The sequence below is a fragment of the Poecile atricapillus genome, chromosome 2 (assembly GCF_030490865.1).
Source record: "Poecile atricapillus isolate bPoeAtr1 chromosome 2, bPoeAtr1.hap1, whole genome shotgun sequence".
Taxonomy (NCBI): Eukaryota; Metazoa; Chordata; class Aves; order Passeriformes; family Paridae; genus Poecile; species Poecile atricapillus.
Window position 1 is genome coordinate 80,964,738 of NC_081250.1, and position 23,468 is coordinate 80,988,205.

Below are 23,468 nucleotides of genomic sequence, written 5' to 3' on the forward strand. Positions count from 1 at the left end.
TGCCTCCTTGTTTTTGTGCAAAGAAATAGGTTGTGAATGTGATTGCAAGGATGTTGAACTTTAAATCCCTACCCATGTCATGTGTGTCCATCCAGGTTAAAGAGATTTTTCTGCCTCTTTAGATTATGCCTATATCTGCCTGCTGTTCTTCGTTGTCTCAGGTCCTCAGCCATTCATATACCTATATATTCACTTAGTGTGATATCACACGAGAGATCGATCATTGGACCACAGTGGCAAGGGAAGCTGAAGCTCAGACTCTAGAAGTTCCCTGGTTCAGAAAAATGAAGTCTTGTATTGAAAGACCCCCGAGCTGTTCACCAGTCTTCACAGAAGTAATTGTGAATGCCGTTTATTTCTATCTTTAGCACACCTTTTATAGGGTTCTACAGGGTCTGCAGGCAGAGCAAGCTACTATTGGCTAACACACAGTTTACATTTTTTCTCTTACACACAAGGATATTGTTTTACTTTACTCTCTCTTCTGCATGAAGGTTTCAAGGACTTTAGCCTTTAATATCATGACTTATGTCAAAGGCTGGTTTGTGCATACAGGCCTTTACTAATATATAAAATATAGCAACAATTTCCCCTTTCTCTTTTTGCACAAACCAGGCTTTGGATAAGATAACATACAACTTAGACTGTCATCTCAATTAACACTATAAGTAAAGTCCGTCCCCCTTCTAGCACAAGAGACCTCAACCATCTAGTGATGCCCCAGCTGGCGAACCAACCTCCGATGGGATCACTATCTTCCTTCAGGGCATGCAACCCATCCTGTAGCTGTTGTAGTTGCTTATGGATGGAAGCTGAATGATCAGTAAGATCTAAGCAGCACATGCCTCAAGCTCCCCACAACCATGTCCTTGTGCTAAGAGCAAAAAGTCAATTGCAACTTGATTTCATAGTACTGCATGATACACACTACTCAGATCGGCTGAAAGCTCACTTAACATTGTGGATGTTAGGTTCAATTCTTCTTTAGTCTAACAAGCGAGCCTTTTTAGAGTTGCTAGGCCTTAATTCATTCAGGCTTCGCTTTGACTGTTTGATGTTCTTCATTTTGCTAGCTATATTCAACAATTGATGTAAGCTTGGGTGGAACAAAGTGAGTTTCCCAAGATAACAGGGTCTTCTATGTGGATTAGCAGGAATCTAATTCCATGCTCTATCTCCACAGATTAGGAATATGGAACTAGGTGATCGTTTTGGTAATTGTCCTGTGAGACTGCACCACGAATAAAGGCTTTCCTTACAGTGGTAGTAACGAGATCAGCTATAGGGTTGACTGCAACCCAGTGCTGTATTACTTTGTTAGAATGACTTTTTGTCGGGGGTTCAAACATTATCTATCCACCTGAGGTATTGGTGGAACTTAACAAATCTAATTCTTCTGAGGGTTGTAACATTAAGAACTTTGGTAATTTTTGCTTGCTAACAGGCTTCAAGTTGTCTTAATGTGAAGCCAACAGTGTGACTGCACTCTTGCAACATTGCCAGTCGATTCAGTTGAGTCTCATTACTAATTAAACCTTTAAATGCTGGAGGATCCCACTCAGGGACTACTACGAGACAGGTGCGAAAGGATCTCCAGAGGTGGCTAGGCTCAAACATATTGACCTTTGGCCAGTTCAATGTGCCAGAGTGACCCATATGTTCTGTCACTTTTGAATGTTAGTTAGCAGACAGTTGGTCAGGACTATACACAACACAATTACCATTAAGCATTTTACCATGTAAATGACACCATATTTGCAAACTCACAGCTAGAACTTCAGTCGTTAAATGAACTTTCAAAGATGCTTACACTACCTCTTGAAGAGGGAATACTTATACTTTATACTAACATAGCAATTACTACACAAGCTAAACACTTAAACTATTATCTAACTACTTTTAACACAGGTGCTCTGGTATATATGTAGTCTAAGCGTGAAAGCAATTAGCTGAAAGGGTAAACACACAACTACAATTTGCCTTATATACAATTAGATGGAGTCTCTACACTTTTTAGATCTTCTACAGAATTTCTCCAGCATGATTCAGTCCTGGAACGTTCACTGCTCCTGTGATGTCAGCTGGCAGTTGATCGGTGACTGAGGGCTTTGATGTTCAAGTTGTTCTTCAAATCCTTCTAAATCTTAAAACAAAGGATACCTGAAAATTGGTAGAGACACAACATCATAATAACAACATAAAAGTTCTGTTGGCAACTGTCTGTATAGTGTTCAGACACAACTGTGTCCTGACAGGTCCACTTCTGATCCATGTCTGAAGTACCACGGCTGTGCGATGACATCTCTATTCACTGGATCTTGTGTGTTCAGAGGCACACAGTCTGGTCAGATGGACAGGTGACCTTTCTGAACCTGCCAACAAAACACAGACACTTCTCTCCTTGAAGTTAATGAATTACACTAATTAAATGCTTGTGGGGCATCCATTTCCCCCGTTTTTCTTTAAAAAAATAAAAATGAGATGTACTTCTGTTATAAACATCAACAGCAACACAAAACCATATACACAATTAATAAGAACCTATACCAGTTAAAAATCAATTAAATCTTAAACATTATTAATAGGGTATATAATATAAAACTGCTATTAATTACTAAAACACTGCACTAGCATCCCATAGTTAGCAAACAAACAGAAACAAAAAATCAGTGAAGGATTGGATAATCACCTCCGGAAATGATTCTCCAAGCTCACTTCAAAATTGATCCAGCTGTCATATTAATAGGGTCAAATTGCTGAGTCAAAAAGTGACTCAAATACTGATTTGGGACAGAAAATATCTGGATCTGTTGGCAAACATTCTATCCAGGTAAAGTCAAGGCTTGGCCAGGGCCTTAGGCTTTAAACTGGAAAGATGCCTCTTAACTCATTTCTAAAACAAGGTTCTCAATAGTAGCAGCTATGAGATGCTTACAGTACAGCAAACTGTTAAAATGCATTTGTACAAAGCAAATGATCAGAAGCCTCAGGTACCAGACCAATTAAACCATGCAGCAGTTGGTTTAATCTGAAGCCTCTCCCATGGCAGCTGACCCTCAGCAATGGTACATCTTCTTGGAATTCTGGAAACACTGGAAAATAGTAAAGCTATGAAAAACAAAATTGCAGAGATTGCAACAACCAATAGAACTCCTGATGAAGTCAAGGGTGTCACAGACTGCATTTACTTCTATCCACAAGCAGGTGTTCACCAGTGTTCCATCACAGCTGTCTCAGCTGTGGCCGTCCTCCTCTCTCTAGGTAAACAACTATACTTTGCAGTTTAAACAAGTGTCTCCAAGAAAACATAAAACAATTTCAATCAAACAATATCTAAACCCAATAATAATTATATATGACAAAAGGAAATAACAAAACTTAACCTTAAAAGAATATCTAAGTTAGAAAACAACTTAAAAGCATTCAAGCCTAAACATTATAAAACTTGACTATCCTTAATTCTATTAGCACTTAATCTATATTAAATGAAAACATAACTTAATCTTATTCTGTTACTACAAAAAAGCAACTAAAAGTTTAATATAACTTTTATAACTTTAATATAACTTTTATAATTTTAAACACAATATAACAATAACATGGATTCACTATAAAGATTATAAAAATGTAGCAAACACATCACAATTCTATGTCATCTAGCTTTGAGAATAACCCACAATAACTGCAAATGTTACTAAAAAAAATTATTCATAATAGAAATTTGCCTAGTATATGCTTAAATTGGTTAGGATGTTAAAGTGCAGTTTTTCTGGAGAAAAACCACAACAACATGGGATTTGGCAAGTTGCCATCCAGCTTTTGTAGCACTTTTCAAAAACATTAAGTCCAATTTTTAAACTAAAATCCAAAATCCAAACTGATATATATGCAGTTATATGTGTTTTATATAACAAAAGGACTCACATTAAAATTACCTTATTAAAATTGTGGAAAAAACAAGCAAATGGATAATATATACTTTAACTTAGCTTTGTCCTGTACAGTAAAGTTCTCTTAACTAATTATTTTTTTTTAAACCACAAATCTCTTCTATAGATAACACTAATTGGAAGAAGGTTTTCCTAGAAGCCATAAATCACACCATGTTTTAACCTTGGGTTCTAAAACCAATTATTGCAAGGCAACTTCTGTTAATATTCACCTTAAACACCTTTTCTTTTCTTTTTTTTTTTTTTCTTAACTTTTAAAAAACCACAATAATTTCTATAGTAAAATCCTAAAAACTGCAATTGCATAAACTCATAATTACTTAAAACACAAAATTAACTCTACAATGGTATATAAAAACATTTTGAAAACCCAGTAAATCATGACCCTGCAACAAACCAGGCACCATCCCAGTGCCCCCCCTGAGAGAGGGAGCGGGGGGGTGGACTGCCCACTCTGCTGCTGCTGCAGCTCTGCTCTTATCTTTCTTCACATTCTCTACATACTCTCGCAGCGAGGAAAAACGGAGAGAAAGAAAAAAAAAGCCTCACAAAGTTAACTTTAACAAATGCAGTTTTTTCTCTCAATCTCTCTTGTTGTTCGCTGATAGAGGAAAAAAGGGCATGATTTTGCAAAAGCAGGCGATTTTACACGAAAAGTCTCTCACGGCCAGGTGCTAACAACGGCGATCATTGCGGTTTATCGGCTTCTAATTACAAGGATGAATTTTGAACTAGATACCATATAGCTTGAGATTTTTTGACTAGTTTGTCTCTCTTTGAAGCTGTCTGAGCCACCTGTTTCTGCTCAGTTGTTTCTGTAATTGTTCAGAGTGGCCTTGGAACTTTTCTTGCACTGCTTCTACCCCCAGGGTGCCTTTGTTCTCTGTGCCCACCTCGCTCCCTCATGTCCCCCTGGTTCAGGTGGAAACCAGTCCAAATCCGGCTTCTTTTCTTCCAGGGTGGTGAAGATGGAACTTAAATAAGGTTGTAGTGCTAAAAGTGACTCCAAAAATGAAGCAAATAGTTCTGGATGTATCACATCCTGCCATAACTGAACAGATTCTGTTCGTTGTTTCAGCGTTCGCTGTGGAACTTTTTTCTCATTATTTTCTTCTCTTTGACTCTCCCTCCCTCTCTCCAAGGGCAGCATGATAGGAGTACTTGCCCAGCAGTGGGAGGTAAAGGCATCTGCCGCTGTGACGCAGGTAGAATTACGGGGCTCACAGCTTCAGCATATCTCACTTTTCTGTTTTTTAAGGTATTAATTACAATTTGCCAAGTTCAACCGAGAAACACAGTGTCCTTGCTCTTTTCCGTAATTGCCGTTTCCCATATCAGAGCCGATGTATCAGTCCGTTTTTGCACCACAAAAAGCAGTGAGCACTGCAAATGCCCAAGACAATTAGCCCATATAATGAGCATATCCAGGTCCTTTTCTTGGGCTGCTTCGCCTCGTTTAACGAGGATGCAGAGAAGCAGTTTATCTGCCGCCGCAAATTCCACATCCATGCTGACGGCAATCTGCAAGAGGGAAGGTTGCGACCCTTCTACTATGCCCTTGCCTGCCTGGGCCCCCCCCAGCAGCCTGAATTACCACGTCCTACCGCACTGCGTCTCACCGCGCTCAGGCTGCCTATCTGTGCCGATCCGAGCCCACGACGATCAATGCCCAGATCCACTCCGCTGACTCCAAAGCCCCTCTGCCCGCAGGGGTGTCTCTGGTCGGAGCGCCAAATATTGAAAGACCCCCGAGCTGTCCACCAGTCTTCACAGAAGTAATTGTGAATGCCGTTTATTTCTATCTTTAGCACACCTTTTATAGGGTTCTACAGGGTCTGCAGGCAGAGCAAGCTACTATTGGCTAACACACACAGTTTACATTTTTTCTCTTACACACAAGGATATTGTTTTACTTTACTCTCTCTTCTGCATGAAGGTTTCAAGGACTTTAGCCTTTAATATCACGACTTATGTCAAAGGCTGGTTTGTGCATACAGGCCTTTACTAATATATAAAATATAGCAACAGTCTTGAAGGTCTTAAATGTAACAGGTCACTTCTATGGGACTGAATTTCAAAGTGGCTAAATGAATCTGTTTAACTAATGTGTATTTCTTTAGTTTAATATCACCCTCTAGTGTCATTTGGGTCCAGTTTCCACTGTTATATTTTTCCAAACCTTTCTTACCTCTTCCCCCAATAACCTTGCAGATGTAGCGAGAGGAGACTCGAGGAGACAAGAGAAGAGGAGACTCGAGGAGACAAGAGAAGAGAGAGAAGAGAAGAGAAGAGAAGAGAAGAGAAGAGAAGAGAAGAGAAGAGAAGAGAAAAGAGAAGAGAAGAGAAGAGAAGAGAAGAGAAGAGAAGAGAAGAGAAGAGAAGAGAAGAGAAGAGAAGAGAAGAGAAGAGAAGAGAAGAGAAGAGAAGAGAAGAGAAGAGAAGAGAAGAGAAGAGAAGAGAAGAGAAGAGAAGAGAGAAGAGAAGAGAAGAGATTATCCAGTCCATCTGTCTGACCACTTCAAGGTCGAAGTTAAAGTATGTTTTTAAGGGCATTGTCTGAATACCTCTTAAACACTGACAGGCTTGGCAGCCCTAGCCATCTCTCCAGGAATCTGTTCCAGTGGTTTATCACCCTCTTGGTAAAGAAATGCTTCTTCATGCCCAGTTTGAACCTACCCTGGCAAAGCTTTGAACTGTCCTGTCACTGGAACCAAGGAAGAGAAGATCAGCCCCTCCCCCTTCACTTCCGCTCCACAGGAACCCGAGAGAGCAAGTGAGTTTTTCCTCCAAGCATAGCCCATGTATTACTCCTAGGAACAGTTTCATTCAGCATCTTCATGGGTGACCTCTCCTGAGGCACTGAACTGCCTCCTTCCTTGCAATTTTTCAGACAGCCCCAGAAGAGACAAGTGCAATGCCTTGACATTAGACAGACAGCAACTGGGAACAGTGTCCCAGCAGCAATTGAACCTAGGTGCTTGTTGGTGGAAGATGTTTTGCAGGGTGCTGGCCTTTTTCTCTGTGCAGATGAAGCTGTAGAAACGAGGTAGGGTAGCACAGAAGGGGTCAGCTTTCCTCAGGGAATGGGAGCCTTTGTCTTCCAGACCATTGCTAGAGGCAGGCAAGAAGCTGCTGAAGAACTGAGAGGCAGGCAGGAACCATCATTTTGCCTTGCTTCAAGGGTACTGATAAGTTTTGATGGCCCTGACCAGCCTCTCCTGGCTCTCCCACTGCAACATCTTCCCATGTGCCCAGGAACCCCATTTTACCTCAGCCCTGGGCTTTTAATCCCTGCCTGAGCTGTAATGTGGTCTATCTTTTCCAGCTATACGTGGGCATATTCATTGTTTGTCTGAACCTTGGCAGTTGAACAGGCTTCCTTGAGGCTCGACCTCATACCTGCCTGGCAATCACTGGACTGTTATCACAGCTGGGGGGTCAGTGGGATGTAGAGATCCCACGCCTCTCCCTAGGTGCAATTGTGATTTCTGCTCTGAGCCATTATCAAGGAAGGCTCTTTGAGTGAAAATCAACTCTTCAGAGCAATGCAGAGGAAAGAGAAATGGGGCTTTGTAGCTGATCTCTTGGAGGCTTCTAATGCAGCTCTTTGCCCCAAGAAATCTGTGAATGACTGCCAAGGGGTTTATAGAGAAGCTGATCTTTTATGCCCTGTAAGTCAGGGCGGTTCCAAGGAGATAACCAATGAGAAACATAAAATTAATATGAAACAGGAAACCTGCTGGGGATAGGTGGCTCCTAAAAGCTCTCTTCCCTCCCTGGAGGGGTGGTTGTACCGTGGGCTGGCTCACTGTTCCCCACAGACTGTGACTCGCACTGACTGCCACCACCAGGAGTGATACTGACCAAACCAACTTCTCACCTGGACCTGCTTTGCCAGCACAAGCTCAACTGCTGATCTGGATTCTCAGGTGAACCCAAGTCCATCCCTGGGCCTGCCTGCTCTCACCTTGTAGGGAACTGGGACAAGACTTGGCTGGAGAGATCATGTCCTGCCAGCCTTTTCTACCTTGTCTCCTAGATCCCAGATGCTTAGGAGCAGTTGTCCCATCTCTCTGCCCTGACAGAAGAAAACTTCCCCAGTAAAATAAATTGTCCCTGCCCCACCACCCAAGTCCACCCTTCTGCAAATCTATCCTTTTTTCCTGCAAGATCTCAACTACAATTCTTTTCCAAGTATATGTCACTAAGCCATCTGGAGCCCCAGACAACTCAGCCTCCTGCAGTGGCACCACCTTGCCAGGCTGGGGAGGGAGCTGCAAGCTGAGTTGCCTCCTGAACAGTTCCTACCTGTGGTGACAAATAAGCCATAAAGTTTCAGTGAGAAGGCCGATATACACTATGGTTATGGGATATTTTATATTGCTTTAAGCCCTGGAGAACAGGCTGGGAAAAAATGGAAAAGATTAAAAATACAGCTATTGTGGATCCCTGTCCCTGTGCTGGGTTGGAAGGGCACTGCCCCAGCATTGCTCTGAGGCACTGGGATCAGTGCACATGGATTCCATTGGATTAGTACTGTCTCTTTCAATCATTCTGCAGCCAATGCACCTAACAGCAATGTGAAGGGAGTAGGTTGAAGTGGGAACAAGCAGAACACTTTGAATCATGTACAGTGTTCAGTGGGTGATCAGAGGTTTCAGGTGTGAGGGACTTTGACAAAGATGGGGAATATAGCTGGGAAGCACTTCTGGGGAGCAGGGCCCAGGCTCAGTGTGACTGTTGTGTTAGCTGGAAAGTGAGGTGGGACATTGTATGGCATTGTCAGGAAGATGGCCAGCAGATTCCTCAGTAACAGGGTAGCACTGAATGACCTCCCAGCACAAATGGTCTGTGCAGCTGGTGGACTCCTCTAAGCACCCTGCCTGTGCCAAGGAGAGCTCAGGGCCCCAGCTCTGAGGCAGCCCACACTTTGTAGTACCCTGCAGATTGGCTTCCCTACCTATCTGCTGAGGCTGGGAGGGAGGAAAGTGTTGGCAGCTCACAGAATTATTAATAGAAGAAGAAGGACAATGGGGAAAGTCAAAGAGTGATTCCCCAGTGTCAGGCACAAAACTGGATCTGAAAAAGGCTGAGCAAAATTTAGTGCTGGAAGTGAAGGGATTGTGACTGCTCTAAAAAGCTGCTATCACAGATGTTCTGAGTAAATGTAGTCAGTTTGTAAAATAGTTTGTATATGTTCAATGTTCAGTTTGTAGTCAGTTTGAAAATATAGAGACAAACTGAACATTGCTATAGACTACAATATTAAAAGAGTAGTGCCATTTTAGGCCCTTCAGGTAAAGGAGCCTGACGTTCATATTTCAGCAACTTTCTCTCACACATACCCCTGCTGATAAGCCTCCACACCTTCAAAGAGTGCTCTGTTTGGTTCAAATGGCATCAAATCTTCCATCCCCCTACATGCTTTTGGTGCCTCTGATAATAAAGAATGAGAACCAAATAGCTGTGTGGGGCTGGGTAACCCTGAAACAGAAGTGCAGACCTCCTCACCCAGCTCTTGTGGAAATCATGAGTCATTAGCCAGGTATATTTTGAAAAACGGTTCACACTAAAGCCAACACTTGAGAAACGGAGTATCCTTCTGAAAGTGTTTTGGGAGAGCTAGTTCTCTCTGTGATTCCAAGATACTTGCTGGAAAATGGTGGATTTCACTTTGGAGGGGCAGTGTTCCTTTGGAACCATACATCTGGCATCATCTGACTACAGAGCACTCTCTATCAGGGGATCAGAGCTGATCCTTTAGAGCTGTGAATGCCTGTACTTGAAGAACTGCTGCTGTTCTGATGTGAGGGAAACAGCTTGCTGTGTGTAAGCTGAGGATGTGCAATAAGGGGGAAAAAGAAGGATGAAAAGGAGAGCCCTTCTTGACTATGTCCCTTTACTGTAGTTACTTTAGTCCAGCTGTTTCTCATGCAGTTGTCACTGCTATGGCTGTCACACTGGCTGCCATGTCTGGCTCTTGGAAATTTTCATGTTCTATTATTTTTCTGCGTACTGCCTATTCTGAGCTAGACATGCAAGAGATAGGATATTCATCATGTTAAACCAACCATAATTCAGAGGAGGAAAAGCATGCATTTTCATACAATATTTGTTACATATCATAGGCCATATCCAATGCTTGTGTGTGTCACTGTAGTGGGCCGACCCTGGCTGGATGTCAGACACCCACCCACCCCTCTATCACTCCCCATCCACTGCTGGACAGGGGAGAAAAAATACAATGAAGGGTTCATGGGTTGAAACAAGGACCAGGAGAAATCACTCACCAATACTGTCAGGGGCAAAACATGCTTGAATGAGAGATACTAATTGAATTTATTGCTAACAAAATCAGAGCAGGGTCATGAGAAGTAAAGTAAAACCTCAAAAATCACCTTCCCCACACCCCTCCCTCCTTCCTAGCTCTATCTCCTCCACAGCCTGGGACCAAACTTTCCAAAACACTAAGGCAGTTTTGGTTACATCATGTTTCCATATTCAGTCAATATGTCAGTGTTGACTTTGACCAACATTTTTGTTGCCAGCTGGACAAAATGTGTGCAGTGTGGGTGGAAGAGGTGTATGTGTTACATTATGGAGGTCCTGAAGTGCACTAGTGTGGACTTCATTAGTAGAGCAGCAGCTCTAAGGAGTCCAACAGCTGTCCTGTGCCCAGTGCTTAGGGAGTGGAGGTCAGGGATTCTCAAACACACATGTGATACACAGTACGTGACATATTCCCTGTTAATGAGGAATGCAGGACAAGGTCTGCAGATGTAGGGTCAGATGAATGGCAGATCAGGAGCAAGCCCTCAGTAAAATTGCTACTTGTCAGTGCACTGCAGGTAAGGCTGCAGAAGAAGTCTCTTCTCTAAACCAAATCTCTCAGCAGATGCCCATCTCAATAGGAATGGATAATGTAGGGATTCTGCATCTCAAAAAATTAACTGGAAAATAAGGAAAACTACTGTATCTTGTTCATATAGCTGGAAGTATGTTTAAGATAGTGATTGGAGAGAAGGAGACAGGGACTGGGGGAGTCAGGGAAACTGGGCTGCTTTCCCAGCATTGTGTTGTTACTGTAAATTATAGCAAGTCCCCAGTAACATTTTTTGGTTCTGACTTGTCTCTCAAGTAGAGGCAAGAGTCTCACACTTTCCACCAGAGACTAGATTATACAGGGTCCCTGTTCCTGGAGAACAGTGGTTACACTAAATTTATCCCAGTGCTGAGTTCTTGGATATTGGATAGGTTTCTTTTGGTACACTCACATCACTCCTAGCTGAAATGTTCCTGCCTGTAGGGACTTTGCACATTGAAGGCTGTTCCAAATCACACCTTTCCGAATGGGTGTGAAGACACAGCCTTGAATGGCACGAGACCTTTAGGTCATCAGCAAAACGATTTCACTCCCCACCTCTTATCCAGAAGCACAGGGACAGCTGGGAGTCTGAGTCTGCTACTCCTCTTGCCCTTTGATTTGCACCATCTCTGAGTGACAGCAGACTGGCACTTCATAGGCTTGTGCCAGCAGTCCAGTGTATCTCACCTTGTTGCCCCTCTGTGAGGGCAGAGCACTGAGTGACGAGCCCTTGGCATAATTATTCTTCCTTCTGAAATCAGGTGAGAAGGTTCAGTCCTGTGCTGGATATCCAGAGTATTAACATTTATGGGGGCTGTTCTTTTCTCTTAGACTGTCTTTCACCTCTCCCAGCCTTCCTCCCAGTTCTTTGCCCCCAAGGAGTGCTGAGGCTCATCACTCCAAGTGCCCAGCATGGCTCTGGCTCTAGGGAGGCCAGTGCTGTGACACACCCATGTAATAGCTGCATGCACTACTGCTTCAGATACACAAACTGATCCACTTCCTTGAGAAAAAAAACAGCGTTCAAGAGCCAAGATCCAGGGCCTCCATAGTGTCCATGCACCCAGGAGCTGTTTTCATCTCCATGCTCAAGTGGAAGAAGAAAGACCTTGGCAGAGGAATATGCTCTGGGAGCAGTTACTGAGAATAGATGAAATGCTTGCAAGTCATCGTAGTTATCATTAGTGATTTCAGCTTCACCACAATGCAGTACCAGTGTGTGTGAAGACCCTGACCCACTGGACCACAAGAGGGGTCCTTGAGTCAGCCTTGGTTTGTGCTTGGTCTCTGATGCTCACTGGCATGGGCACCTTTAGTAGCCAAGGACAAGCACTGGCAGCCCATAGTCGTTCTGATCCCTGCCATCAGGAACAGACTCCTACTTGGCACAGTCCTGGAGCAAGGACCTTGTTTCAGCCCAGGGAGCTACTTTACTCCTTCAGCTGTAACGAGAACCCAAGCTGGAGCAAAGGGCTGAACGAGGTGGGTCTGCCAGTGGGTCCCTGGGGATTTATAACGCTATGGTTAGAGCAGAAACAATCCCACCCTGATTCCTGAAACACATCTAACTATTAAGAGAGTAGATGGGTAGTCCTTTCCTTCCCCCTTTCCCCCTCTTTTCTTCCCTCCCGGAGGTCACCTTCAGGAGGGAGGCAGAGTGCTCCCAGAACCAGAGCCATGGGGACGGGGCGGAGCGTCACGCTTAGCCCCGTAGCGCCTGGCAGCCCACACCGGCTGCTGGCGCAGCTGAGCCCAGCGGCTGCAGCGAGGGGAGCGAGGCAGTCGCGGCTGGCTGGCTTTCCTGCGCTGATGGAGAAGGTGAGAGGCTTAGTTCAGGCGGAAAGGCCACTGGGAAGTCACAGCGGTGGGAGGATGAAAGACACTGGACAGGCATGTGAAAGGGTACCCACCCCTCTCATACTGGTTTTGGAGACTCGAGAGTGGTGTGCCGGCACAATGCGGAGTGCACCCATTTCCCCCAGCGGGTTGGTGGCGAGCTCGTTGTGGGTTTTCCCTGGAAGGTCGCTTTGTGTCCACTTGTGTTCAGTGGGATGGTGCTGTGGTCCTGGCGTTGGCTGGGAGAAAGGTGTAATGTGTCTTGGTCCCAGTGAGGTTGCTGCCGGTTGCTGTCCGAGGAGGCTGCTGTGTGGAGGCTGTGGCATGCTGCATGCTCGGAAAGGCTTACGGGGCTCTCCGGTGAGGCTTCTGGGTGTCTCTGCCCAGAATAGCAATACGCAGTTCTGCTACCGGCACAGTCATGACATTCTCTGCAGCGAGATTAAGCACTAGCCTGACCAGTTTTAGAAAAAAGCTCATAAATCTACCAGCAATAATCCATAAACAAACATTGTGATAATTTGTTCTTATCCCTTGCTGTATTAAACGTGGTTTGCATCAGAGTGGACCTTTTAAGGAAAAAAAAAGATGCCGTTCTTGAACCAAAAGTTACAAAAATGGAAGGATGTTCTTATATAATGTTTGACGAGATTTTTAGGGGTAAATATCCTTCTTCACAGAATCTGGACCACAATAGAGGTTTGAAATCACCTCACTTCAGCTTCATTTATTGTTTTTTTTATAATGTTTTGATGTAACTGAGAGAGCCCTTTTTAGTGAAATTCCAGTACTCAGAAAGGTGTATGCAGATTATAGGGTAAATTCTTCACTATCTGTTTGATAAGCTATAAAGACGGCTTCACTGGAAGTTCCCTCTGTAATTTTCAGCCCTCTTGCTATTGTCATGACTTTCTCTTGTCCTTTTTCTGTCAAACTGGGGACACCAGTGGTAGCTTGCTGAACTTGTGGGCTCACCGATATCATTAAAAAGATAGAAAACATCCAGTAACTGGTTCTGTTGATCTATCAGCCTCCAGAAGAGTTCAGGACATTTACCCAGGCTTTCTTTATATCAATATATTTTTAATATTTCAAGAAACATCATAAAAAGTAGATAAAGAAAAATGCAGAGCAAATGGGAAAATACATTTTTTATAAAAATACAAATTCCACTGGTGTGTGATATTCTCAGCTGTAGTGAAGAAGCTGTTAACAGGTTGCCAGCTCCTCAGAAATACAGCTTCCCTAACTCAGCTGATTTTCAGAGATTACATTTCAGACTGTGTCATGGTATCTGTATATAGGAACCTCTGCAGAAATTGGAGTTCACTGTAAGGGGCACATTGCCTCAGAACAGATCTCTCTTCTTTTGTTACAGTCATCTCAGCCTACATGAAGCTGAACAGCTGTCTCTATTTTTTGTTTGTTTGTTTGTTTTGTTTAACGGAAGCTTACTTTTTTAAATTTATCATCTGGAAAATGTTAGTTTTGGCATCAGCCTCTCACTGCTGATGTTTCCTGCATCTGGTTCTTTTTGGGCATTTCTTTAACAAAGTGAATGCAAAAGTGGAATCTGTAAAATCAGTATTCCTTGTTCTGTTATGCTAGTAGACTTGTATCTGTAAGTTAGATGTGTATCTATATCACTTTAGATTATTTCTACTCCAGTTCTGGATCATCCAATGTCTTAAGGCCTGCAAAAGTAGTGAGGCTATACCAAATCTACGTTACTGGATTTACGTAGTGCCATTAATCAGCATGAAGAATCTAGATGTGTATAATTACTATGACTTTTCTTTTTTTTTTTTTTTTTTTCTTCTTTTTGCTGTCATCTATCCAATGGTATACTAGAATCCTGACTTCTTTGGTCATTTGAAACACTTTCATGTGTATGTACATGCACTAGTTTTACCAAGTAATGCATTATCTACCCAAACCCTTTTTGTGCCATTTGCAAACATTTTCTGTGTGATTTCAGTGTTTTCTTCTAGTTCAATGACAAAGGTAAAAGTATTAGAGTTAGGATTGAAAAAAAATTGTGTAGGATGAGAACAACAATACAATATGTTATTTTCCATTATATACTGGGCTTCTAAAAATTAATTAAAAATGTGTGGCTTCTTGGTTTAGACCAATGACAGGAGGAATTTGTACAGATAGCTTTCAGGAAATGACCAGTGAATGGGACATTTCTGGCAGGTGCTATATGAACCAATATCTGGATAAGAACTGCTTCAAATCAACAATTTAGAGGTTAGTGGGAAGTGCCTTCAGGTGGGGTCCTTATACAGCCTCTAAGCAGAAGTGTGGTAACAACTGAGTGAAGTGGTCTGAATTACTTGGTACACTAAATCCATTTGAGCAAAATGTGCTTTATTAAACATGATGCAAAAATATTCATGTAGAAACCAGGTAGGCATCACCCATAAAGAGGCATGAGGAGGAAGTTAATTTTTTCCCCAGCATTCCCCAGTAATTTGGAAAAGCTCTGGACTCATAATGGATGTATAAGGTAGTGCAGTCTGTGTGTCATTCCTGCAACAAGAGATCTTGAGGCCACAGCATAAGGCAGGGGGAAATTCTAGCTAAATGTGTGACAGGAGGCATTTCCCCCAAGACAGTTGGGGTTTTAATGTGGGGGATGGGAGGAGAAAAATGATGAGGCTTTAGAAAAGAGAACAGATCTGAGAGCTGGACAAGCGGGCTGGACAATCTGAGAGCTTGATTTGACAATTAGACAGAAAGTTATTTGAAGGCATTGAACCAATAAGAAGACTGAGAGGTGTCTTGATCAGAGAGCATAAAGATGCTTATTCTCAATTCAAAATATGATGACATTTTGTGGCAAGCATCACGTCTGTTTTTCAACTAACTGATGCAGGCTCTACAGAAGCACAGTGTGACAGTTGCTTTGTGAAGCCTAAGTAAAGCATCAGTTATATGCATAACCTGAGCTTCAGTCTTATAGTTTTACACAATGTAATTAATTGAAAATATATTTTCATAGCTTGTGGTCCTACCTCTGACCACAGTGCATATAAACTGTGCAGGAGTCTGGAGAAATTTAACAGATATTAGAAACATCTTTTCTCCATCTGAGAAGCTTCAGCAGCAGGTTAGGTAAATTCGGGTTAGGTTATCATACAAATACGTAAGAGCAAGAATGTTCACACTGCCATTTATAATTGACCAATTGTCTTTGGATCAAGCCTGAATGACTTTTTGAAAGAGGTTCGCCAGATAATATTTGTTATTTGGTTTGTGTTAAGGCCCTGCAGAAGGTCAGACAAGAAAGTGGACCTCACATGCCATATGCTCAAGGCCATTTTTAATAGAATATCTTTGATATGAGAAGAGGCTGAAACATTTGAAACTCTTAAGCTTGAAAAAGAGAAGGCTCAGAGGGCATCTTATTGGTGTATATAAATATCTGATGAGAGGGAGTAAAGAAAAGGGAGCCAGACTCTTCCAAGCAGTGGTCATTGATGGGAGTCTCCATCTATAGAGATACTGAAGACCTGGCTGGACACCTTCCTAAACAACCTTATTCAGTTGCTGCAGCTTGAGCAGGGAAATTGGATTAGATGATCTCAAGAGGTCCCTTCCAACCTAAACACCTCTGTGATTCTGTCATCATAGTACTGTCTCTGTTATATAGAGATCACATTCTCTTTGGCTTTTGAGATGTATGAAGTGCTTTTCTGCACTAAATATATTAATCATTTTGGTTGAAGAACCAGAATAACATCACCTGGACTAAGACATTGTATCTCCATAGGTTAGATCCCCCTCAGCTTCTCAGGTGGTTCAAAAGTATCTCATGATGGTGTAAAGGATGTGAGCTTTTTGCTGCTGTAATTAGAGATTCTTTTGAGGAATTACAGTTTCTCACTGTCAGCAGCCTGGAAACAAGACCTCTAGCAAGGATGAAGCACAGAAAGGATGGTGGAGGAAAGAACAGTTTTGAATAGGACTCTGCCTGCTGCCTTCAATACAGCACTGTCAAATGGTGAATGCATCCTGGCCAGGGCCCTGGTGACCTCCTCTTCAGTGCTTGTCAATCTGCAATGGGAAAATGACACTTTAGAAGGTATCAGAAGTAGATGCAGAGCACCCAAACACACTCTACTCAGCAGCGACCCAAATTTGATCCTCACCTTCCTAGCTAATTGCAGAGGCATCTCAAAGAAAGACCTGACAATGTCAGCTATTTTCTCAAGTATGGACTTTGCACTGTAATCAATGACTCCCAAGGGCACAAAGGGCCAAAGTCTGCAAACTGTTCTGGAGTGACTGCAGCTGGGGCTTCCTTCATACGCAGCTCTTATCACACCCACAGGTCACAGGCCCTAAAGAAACTCTAGCCATATCCTCTGCATGATCTGTTCTTCCAAGCTGGCTCATTCACTTTAGTTCACTACTCTGAAGCTGGACCATTTGCCCTTCCATGCCATCGGGGCCATGGATGGAAGGGTGGATCTGTTCCACATGTGTTGCAGTTGACCTGAATAGTGAAGTGGAAGGATATAAGAATTTTTTGGGATTTGGGTTGTTCTGGGTTTTTTTGTATTGCAAAAGCTTATGGACTGAAATATTTTGACTCCCTAAAGTGAACTGAGAACCAAGAATATACAGAAAAGCATATCCTCCCATGCACAAAAGCAAGTTTTAGCATAGTAAATAGGAGAGAAGTAAAGAATCATATAAAATGGATGAATCATCTTGTAAATAATTAAATGCAAAAAAAATATATTAATTAATATATATTTATTAATATTAATTAGTAGATATTTGAAAAGCATGGAGTAATACTTAAAGTCGACACAGAAAGAAGATTCTAACCTTTGGGCTAAATAGCAATAACAAGTTGCCAGCATACAAGGGAAGAAATTTTACCTAACTCAGGTTTGAGAATTTCAGTTATCTAAGAAGATTGTGAAGAATTTTCTGTCGAGAACTTGTATGTGACCATTAATTTGATATAGGAGAAACACTGTCTCACAGAAAAGATTTTTTGATATTTTTCACAAATATTAATGAAATATGTTTTTCAAATGACAAGCAGACATCTCTCCTGTTGTTCCACTCCACTCTTTGATGTGGCTTTAACTTACCTAGTATCAAAGGGAGGTCTATGCCTTTCCCAGGTCTATTACATTTTAGGTTTTCTCTCTGTATTCTACCTAAATTTTTCTCTCTATAGCACCTAAATGAGGAAGCACTGGTTTGGAAATATTGTTGGAAGGGTGGATACATTTGTGGGTTCTGACATGCTCTTTCCATTTCACAAGTCTTGTTAGCTGGGCAGCAAACAGGAGGGTTCAAAGCAAAATCTTGAAAATACTTTCCAGACCATTTCTCCCTGTGAGTTATGCCCAGCCTTCCATTTATGCCCTCCCATACAAGCACTTGTTCATTGTTGTACTCTATATGGACTGTACTAAATTTGACTGCTGTTGACTCTTGCACCAAGCCAAAGCCTTTGCAGAAAAGTAGGGCCAAAGTCTTGGCACTTCTGAATTGGATAAGATTTAGAAATGCAGTCTAGGAGAGAGGGAAGGGAAGGTGTGGGAAGGTGTGGGAAGGGAAGGTGTGGAAAGGTGCGGGAAGGTGCGGGAAGGGAAGGTGCGGGAAGGGAAGGTGCGGGAAGGGAAGGTGCGGGAAGGGAAGGTGCGGGAAAGTGCGGGAAGGTGCGGGAAGGGAAGGTGCGGGAAGGGAAGGTGCGGGAAGGGAAGGGAAGGTGCGGGAAGGGAAGGTGCGGGAAGGTGCGGGAAGGGAAGATGCGGGAAGGGAAGGTGCGGGAAGGGAAGGTGCGGGAAGGTGCGGGAAGGGAAGGTGCGGGAAGGGAAGGGAAGGTGCGGGAAGGGAAGGTGCGGGAAGGGAAGGTGCGGGAAGGGAAGGTGCGGGAAGGGAAGGGAAGGTGCGGGAAGGGAAGGTGCGGGAAGGGAAGGGAAGGGAAGGTGCGGGAAGGGAAGGGAAGGGAAGGGAAGGGAAGGCGCGGGAAGGGAAGGGAAGGCGCGGGAAGGGAAGGGAAGGGAAGGGAAGGGAAGGGAAGGGAAGGGAAGGGAAGGGAAGGGAAGGGAAGGGAAGGGAAGGGAAGGGAAGGGAAGGGAAGGGAAGGGAAGGGAAGGGAAGGGAAGGGAAGGGAAGGGAAGGGAAGGGAAGGGAAGGGAAGGGAAGGGAAGGCGCGGGAAGGGAAGGGAAGGGAAGGGAAGGGAAGGGAAGGTGAGGGAAGGTGAGGGAAGGGAAGGTGAGGGAAGGTGCGGGAAGGGAAGGGAAGGTGCGGGAAGGGAAGGTGCGGGAAGGGAAGGTGCGGGAAGGGAAGGTGCGGGAAGGTGCGGGAAGGGAAGGTGCGGGAAGGGAAGGGAAGGTGCGGGAAGGGAAGGTGCGGGAAGGGAAGGTGCGGGAAAGTGCGGGAAGGTGCGGGAAGGGAAGGGAAGGTGCGGGAAGGGAAGGTGCGGGAAGGGAAGGGAAGGGAAGGTGCGGGAAGGGAAGGGAAGGGAAGGGAAGGCGCGGGAAGGGAAGGGAAGGGAAGGGAAGGGAAGGGAAGGGAAGGGAAGGGAAGGGAAGGGAAGGGAAGGGAAGGGAAGGGAAGGGAAGGGAAGGGAAGGGAAGGGAAGGGAAGGGAAGGGAAGGGAAGGGAAGGGAAGGGAAGGGAAGGGAAGGGAAGGGAAGGGAAGGGAAGGTGCGGGAAGGGAAGGGAAGGGAAGGGAAGGCGCGGGAAGGGAAGGGAAGGGAAGGGAAGGGAAGGGAAGGGAAGGGAAGGGAAGGGAAGGGAAGGGAAGGGAAGGGAAGGGAAGGGAAGGGAAGGGAAGGGAAGGGAAGGGAAGGGAAGGGAAGGGAAGGGAAGGGAAGGGAAGGGAAGGGAAACTTTCCCACAGATAGTCTCAGGCTCCTGTAGAAATCCAGCCTTGTATATTTCCAAGGTTTAAATGTTTTTTTTCAAATTTATTTATTTTGAAGAATGACTGAATCTAGCAGCATTTGGGTTCCTTTGCAGAAGAGAGATGTGGACATACTGGAACAAATCCTGACTATGAAGACAGTTAAGATATGGGAGTATCTCTCATTGAAGGGGAGGCTAACAGGGATGGGACTTGATTAGCCTCAAGTTGAGAAGACTTGAGAGGATCATCTGATCGATGCATATGAATACCTGCAAAAACACACAACCAGGTGTATCACAGTGTCAGATGATACTGAGTGATGGAACAAAAGGCAGTGGGCCTGAAATAGAATTTCTATCTAGGCATAAGTTAAAATCTTTCTTACTACAAACATAATTGAGCACTGGAACAGGTTACCCACAGCAGCTATGGATCCTCCATCCTTGTAGATATTTAAAACTGGGCTGGGCACAACCTGCTCTAGTTAACCTTCCTCTGACCAGGATGTTGCAGTAGGAGGTCTCCAGAAGTACTTTCTGGCATTGACCATCCTGTGACTCTGGTTCTGTGACCTTGCTCCAAAGCCAGGAGGAACTCCTAGGCCCAAAGTGCCTTGTTCAGAGCATGAGGTGGACAGGGAGAGAGTGCTGCTACAGAAGCCTTAAAATGCTGCCTTGTAGCTGGGTGGGAAAAGTGAAAAAAGACTTCTCTGAAATGGGTCTGAAGCAGCTGGCTATAGTTCAAAATGCCATTGATGTCCTATGTTACTTCCTGTATTAATTACTTGGCTGCACAGATGCGTGACTTTTGGTCAGAAACGTCATCAGCCACGTGAGGTAGTGAGCTCCCTTTGGCTTCCTCAGGGCACTCTGCCTTTTGTCACATGCTAGCTGTGCCTCTGCCTAAGGGACAGATCTGTCTCGTCTGTTACCTCAAGGACTTTCGCCAGTAAGCAGTAGAGGTGGAATTCTGAGTAGAGAGATGAGGTCTTGCTGCAGTAGGCTAAGGAGAGCAAGGAGGGGTGACTGGGTCACACTTGAAAATCTGGGACTCTGCTATTGTTTTGCCTGTTGTCTATATTAGGCAAAAGGATTAGAGGGCTGAGGGAAGTTCCCTTCAATACAGAGACCTTTTCAATGATGAGGAGCTTTGCCCAGAGATGTGCTGTATAAAAGTGCAAGTTCAACTTTAGCGCAGCATCAAGAATGCTCAGGCTCCAAGTGGCAGAAATATGTCCTGCATGGTTTGTGTTGCATGTCTGATCTGGCTTTCTCTCTGTGTGCTGTGATATTCCTGACTCTAGCTGTGGTGTTTCTGCAGCACTCAGTGATGGCTGAGAGCTCAGCTGTGACTGCAGCAGTGCCAGGGGGAGCAGCACCAGCCAGGCTAGAGGAGCTCCTGGAGATCACTGCTCAGAGCCTGGTGCACACTGAGGTGTCAGAGCACTATAAGGTTATTCGGGAGCTGGGCAGGGGCAAGTACGGCCATGTGATGCTAGTGACCCACAGGCAGAGAGGTAAGAAATTGACAGTGCCCTGTGAACTATTGTGCCTTGTTTTCACTCACCGGGGCACAGAGTGGGCTGCTGGCACACTGGGGCCAGGCACCAAGCATGGGAGGGAGGATTCCCAGGAAGACCAGCACAATGGGAACCTCCAAAGCCAGGAACCATCCCATTACATCCAGCCAGAAACTAGGTGATCCCAGGGGACAGCCCAGAATACCAGCAAGATTATAGTGATAAAACAGGTCCAAGGTCAAGCAAGGAAGTTAATCCACAAGTCAGGATCAAGATAGTCCATGGATACGCACCAGCATGCATGTGATATAGATGGAAACAGGAATCCCACCACAGGGCTCAGTCAAGGAGCCCCAAGCCTGAGCTGCGGTGGTGCCCTAAGGCCCATGGACAGAGCGTGTGAATGAAGGTCCTGGGTTGGCCATATGAGTGCCCTGACACTGTTCTTTCCTGGTAGTCCTAGCTCAGACTGATGTGCCCATGTATCCTGAATGTCCTTACTCTGCCCAGGGCTCCTGTGCATGCCCAGGGCTCAAAAATCACACCAGTGGCAGTGCCAGTGTTTCCAGACTTGGTGTCTACAAGTGTCCTGTTTGCATTCACACAAACTTTGAAATAGACACCTCTCTGCGGCTGTGATTGCCTAGATCTGTGGCTGATCTCATCTTGGTGAGATTTTCAGAGGAGTCAAACCCACTCTTCCTATCCCCAGGGACTCCTATGGCTCTCAAGCTGCTCCCCAAAGCCAGTACCAAGTTGCACACCTTTCTGTATGAGTATTGTGTAGCACTGTCCCTCGCCACCCACCCTGCCATCATTGGCATGTTTGGAATTGCCATTGAGTCCAGCCAGTACTATGGTTTCCTCTATGAACCAGCACTCCACAAAGACCTCATCTCTATCATCAAACCCCACGTGAGTGTTGCTACAAGGCCATGGGTACTGGGCTATAGCATTTGGCCCCTCTGAAGGATGTCTGGGTCAGAGGGTGGGAGATAAAGGCAATGGGCTGTGGGTCTATCTGGAGTCTGCAGCACTAAAGCAGCCTTGGGCTTGCAAGGTGAGAAATGCAAAGGTCTTTACCAATGCTGAGCATTCTGGTGAGACCCTATAGCTAGCAGGGCTGCTGAGGTGCCCTGTGTGTGCCATCCCACCTGTCTCTCTCCCTGCACAGGATGGGATCCCTGAGCCGGCCACAAAGCAGTGTGCCAAGCAGCTCGTGAGTGCGCTGGAGTTCATCCACAGCCGGGGGCTGGTGTACCGTGATATCAAGCCTGAGAACGTGCTGCTTTTCGATCCCGACTGCCGGCTCGTCAAACTCACTGACTTTGGGCTCACACGGCCCAAGGGTACCAAGCTCAAGCTGGTGGCTGGGGTAATCCCCTACACTGCACCTGAGCTGAGCAACACTGCTGATGCTCAGGGAGTGCCCATTGACAGCAGCATGGATGCCTGGGCCTTCGGGGTGCTGCTTTTCTGCCTGCTGACTGGCTACTTCCCCTGGGAGCAGAGCCTGCCAGAGGACCCTTTCTTTGAGGATTTCATGCAGTGGCAGGAGACAGGCCTGGAAAAGGATGTGCCCCGGCACTGGAAGCGCCTGACAACCGAGGCTACTGGGATGCTGCGGAGCCTGCTGGCTCTAGATCCCACCAAACGTGGCCCCGTCAGTGGGGTGCTGTGCTATGTTGACCGCCCTTGGAGGCTGGAGGGTGGGCACAGTGAGGAGGCTGCCGTGAAGTCCTAGATCCTGCTCCCCATGGCAAGAGGGAAAGAGGGTCTCAGCCTGCAAAGGGCTTCAGGGTTTGGGCACCATGGTGGCCTGGGCATGAGAGACCATGGTGACCCAGAGAGCATCTTCTCTGCAGCACTGTCCCTGCTGCCACAGTCAAGCTTCTTCCCCAGATGATTGTCCTCACCTCATGACTCAGTGCTTCCCAGTGCCACCTCCTTGTGGCCTGAAAACATCTTTCTCATGGAAATGACTGTGTGTGAAGCATCCACTTCTTTCCTAGCCACAGGAACTCCAGGGAGTTATTTAGGCTGCAGCACCTGCCATGTCTCAAAATATATACTTTTGTGTTTCTGTATGTGGCTCATTTTCCCTCATAATAAATGCTTGTTGGGACACACTTGCTGTTGGAAAGCAGGGAGCAGGTTAGAACTTGGAGCTATCTCAGGACAAGCTGTCCAAGGCAGGGGCCATCTCTGAATGCTGCCTCTGCCCACACCAGGACCCCTGGAGGGTGGCTTCAGGCTGGTGGGGTGGAGGGGCTGGGGAGACCCCAGCACGTGGCCGTGGATGATGGCTGAGGAATGGTTATGGTGTTGAGGTTATCCCATGCCTGCCCAAACACACCTCTTCCCTTGTATTGCCTTCAGGTCCTAAGACAATGTCCTTCATGATCTTTTAG

The 23,468-nt window shown here is 45.1% G+C and overlaps 1 protein-coding gene across 13 annotated transcripts; it reads left to right on the forward strand.

Annotated features, from left to right (window-relative positions):
• Positions 1-12,454: 12,454 nt before the first annotated feature.
• On the forward strand, positions 12,455-23,186 carry LOC131575762 (serine/threonine-protein kinase SBK2-like). Of its 13 annotated transcripts, none has more exons than XM_058831669.1 (6): positions 12,546-12,633; positions 12,924-13,011; positions 19,615-19,696; positions 20,859-21,054; positions 21,770-21,972; positions 22,232-23,186. In XM_058831669.1, exons 2-6 carry the CDS (start codon positions 12,983-12,985, stop codon positions 22,799-22,801), a joined length of 1,080 nt encoding a protein of 359 aa, XP_058687652.1. In that variant the 5' UTR covers positions 12,546-12,633; positions 12,924-12,982; the 3' UTR covers positions 22,802-23,186. The 13 variants fall into 13 exon arrangements, with proteins under 13 accessions (XP_058687648.1, XP_058687650.1, XP_058687651.1 ...); XM_058831670.1 differs by lacking the exon at positions 12,924-13,011 and adding an exon at positions 16,553-16,741 and having other exon boundaries at positions 12,557-12,633; XM_058831676.1 differs by lacking the exon at positions 12,924-13,011 and adding an exon at positions 16,553-16,741 and having other exon boundaries at positions 12,557-12,633; positions 19,652-19,827.
• Positions 23,187-23,468: the final 282 nt, after the last annotated feature.

Bases quoted from the DNA above. Each gene is read 5' to 3' on its own strand.
- LOC131575762 (XM_058831665.1), top strand. From the start codon at position 12,493: ATGGGGACGGGGCGGAGCGTCACGCTTAGCCCCGTAGCGCCTGGCAGC. The intron at 12,706-20,858 runs GCATGTGAAAGG...GTGTTTCTGCAG, and splicing joins GGATGAAAGACACTGGACAG to CACTCAGTGATGGCTGAGAG. The intron at 21,973-22,231 runs GTGAGTGTTGCT...CTCCCTGCACAG, and splicing joins TCTCTATCATCAAACCCCAC to GATGGGATCCCTGAGCCGGC.